The sequence below is a fragment of the Chiloscyllium plagiosum genome, chromosome 27 (genome assembly GCF_004010195.1).
Source record: "Chiloscyllium plagiosum isolate BGI_BamShark_2017 chromosome 27, ASM401019v2, whole genome shotgun sequence".
Lineage (NCBI taxonomy): Eukaryota > Metazoa > Chordata > Chondrichthyes > Orectolobiformes > Hemiscylliidae > Chiloscyllium > Chiloscyllium plagiosum.
The window spans coordinates 35,769,373-35,772,240 of NC_057736.1; the positions used below are offsets into that span (position 1 = coordinate 35,769,373).

Sequence of the window (2,868 nt, forward strand, 5' to 3'; positions counted from 1 at the left end):
TCACTGTTCGAATATTGCGTGCAATTCTGGTCTCCTTCCTATCGGAAAAATGTTGTGAAACTTGAAAGGGTTCAGAAAAGATTTACAAGGATGTTGCCAGGGTTGGAGGATTTGAGCTATGGGGAGAGACTGAACAGGCTGGGGCTGTTTTCCCTGGAGCATCGGAAGATGAGGGGTGACCTTATAGAGGTTTACAAAATTACGAGGGGCATGGAGAGGGTAAATAGGCAAAGTCTTTTCCGTGGGGTTGGGGAGTCCAGAACTAGAGGGTATAGGTTTAGGGGCAATTTTTTCACGCAGTGGGTGGTACGTATATCGAATGAGCTGTCAGAGAAAGTGGTGGAGGCTGGTACAGTTGCAACATTTAAGAGGCATTTGGATGGGTATATGAATAGGAAGGGTTTGAAGGGATATGGGCCGGGTGCTGGCAGGTGGAACTAGATTGGGTTGGGATATCTGGTTGGCATGGATGGGTTGGACCGAAGGGTCTGTTTCCATGCTGTACATCTCTATGACTCTATTAAACTAACTAAAACAATCTGTGCAATACAAAGAAATCCAGGCAATGAAAATTTGTGTGCTGTGATAATTTAGCTTAGTTATTGGTTCTCTTGCCTGTGAGTTGAAGTGTGTGGATTCAAGCCCCTTCCCAAGAAATGAGCACAGCATTGCAATTTGTATTCAGGCTGAATTTTTAGAGGAGCTAGGCCTGAAAGTCCTTTACATCTTACATGTGCAAATTCAGTTTGAACTTGCAAATTTCACTGTTGTATGGCCTCTGGCAGAAATTCACACAAGATGCCATCATACCCGCAAAGCCAAATATCAGCTGACTATCAACTGGATTTGGGCTGATCAAAATGTATTCATAAAGGTTTAAGAAGAATGGTTTCTGGGACTTCCTTGTACCTGCCCCCAAAAAACAAAAGTTGGTTCAAACAATACTATTTATTAGAGTCCCCATTTCTACTGCAATAAGTCTCAGTAAATACTTTTTCAGATTTTTAAGCCATTTTAGCGTAATTTGAGAGACTAGCGCAGTTGGATTGTTGACTTCTGGCTGCAGCTGCAATCATTTGACTCTTTAAAGGGCCTGTGCCCGAAACGTCGAATCTCCTGTTCCCTGGATGCTGCCTGACCTGCTGTGCTGTTCCAGCAATAAAGTTTCATCTTTGATTGTAGAGGCTCAGAAAAGATCCGCTGAGGGTATCACAGCAACAGCAACATCAGATAAGTCAGCAAAGACAGGTGAAAGAAGTTGGCAAAGGAATCGTGGACAAAGGGGTAGCTATGACAGTAGTTGTTTTCTGGAAATGGGATGTTGGAACCTCAACATGTCAGTGGGTTAGTTTATAAGAAGACTGTGCTGCAGCAGCAGGCAGTCTTGATTGACGGTACCTGTTGCAGGTATATAGCCAAACTACAAACCACTGCTTGTGGATCTGAAGTAATGATGGCTTTCACTTTCTATACCACAGCCTTGTTCCACATTGCAGTCAATATCAGTCAATGTACTGTCCATCAAGGATAATGCAATTAATCAACTTCGGAACAGAATGTATTTGATTTGACCACTCGCAAGCAGCAGATGGTTCTAAGTCATCTACTTGTTGATGTCAGACCAACAGTTGGGCAGTACTGTGACAATTATGGAACAAAATGGTGCAGAGGTAATATTGGCTATCTTCAGCAATCCAATATCTAATGTCATACTTTTACAGAAAACCTTAATGAGGAATATGAGAGAGGCAATAATGGAATGATATTCTATACAGGCACATGAACATTACCCATTCATACTGAGTACAATGGTAAAGGTAAGAAATAATAAAGGTAGTTGCACAGACGAAATGTGAAGGAAGTCAAAGATTAGAGAAGTTGAAAAGGTATAGCTCTATAATCACAGGCATACAGGTCATTACTTGGTGGGTTTAGCTAGGAAAGTCTCAGTGCCCTGGGAGAACAGAAATAGGACCTAAGAGTTCAAATACAGAGAAGTCCGTCAGAGGTGACAGCACTTCAGAATCTTCGATGAAAATGATATTAGGAATGAGATAGTAGTTTGAGAAGATGAAGAGATTGAAGATTTATAACAGTTTTAAGCAGCAACAGCCAAGTCCATTGCAGTGGCCCATTAGACCCATGAGGGCAAGAACTCAGCACAGATGAGCATTTGGTGGGAAGTAAAGGAGGAAAGCTGTATTGAAGCAAAGCAACGAAGGTGGATTTCAAGTTAAAACTGCAGAGTCCTCCTCACCTTTGCAGATTTTTTCTCTACATTCCTGCTGACAAGTAGTGGATGGTCATATTTCAAAAGTGAATCTATTGGAGGAATCATCTTTTGCAGCTCTCCTGGTTTACCTTAATCTCCCTACCTATCCCAGTTCAACTTGGTCTCTCTCCCTATCCCAGTCCCTCTCTCTCTGTAGCTTCCAGATTACTCCCGTCTCTCTATCACGTATCCTTCTCTTTATCCCAGTTTATTCCAGTCTCTATGCCACACTCTCTGCTACTCTCTGTCTCTCTTCTATCTCTCTATTCCTCTCTCTATCTTTCTCTCCCTATCTCTCTCTCTCTCCTTCCTGGATTACTCCAATCTATCACAGTATCCTTCTCTTTATCCCAGTCTCTTTATCCCACACTATCTCTCTACCACCCTTTTCTAACGCTCTCTCTGTTCCTCTCTTCCTTCAATCTGTCTCCTTTTCTCTCTATCCTCTTTATCTCTCTCTATCCAATATACCTTTCTCTATCTCTATCCTTCTCTAGCTCTCTATCCCTCGCTCCCTTTTATCTCTCTATGTCTGTCTCCACCCACTCTCTATCTCTCCTCTCTCTCTCCTCTCTATTTCTATCGTCCCCTCTATT

The 2,868-nt window shown here is 42.4% G+C and overlaps 1 protein-coding gene across 1 annotated transcript in view; it reads right to left on the reverse strand.

Moving 5' to 3' along the window:
• Positions 1-2,741, reverse strand: part of dnali1 (dynein, axonemal, light intermediate chain 1) — a 21,569-nt gene extending 18,828 nt beyond the window's left edge. The window contains exon 1 of the mRNA XM_043717876.1: positions 2,258-2,741. Within this exon, the coding sequence (XP_043573811.1) occupies positions 2,258-2,338 (81 nt within the window). The 5' untranslated portion in view covers positions 2,339-2,741. The remainder of the gene's footprint in view (positions 1-2,257) is intronic.
• Between the last annotated feature and the right edge of the window lie 127 nt (positions 2,742-2,868).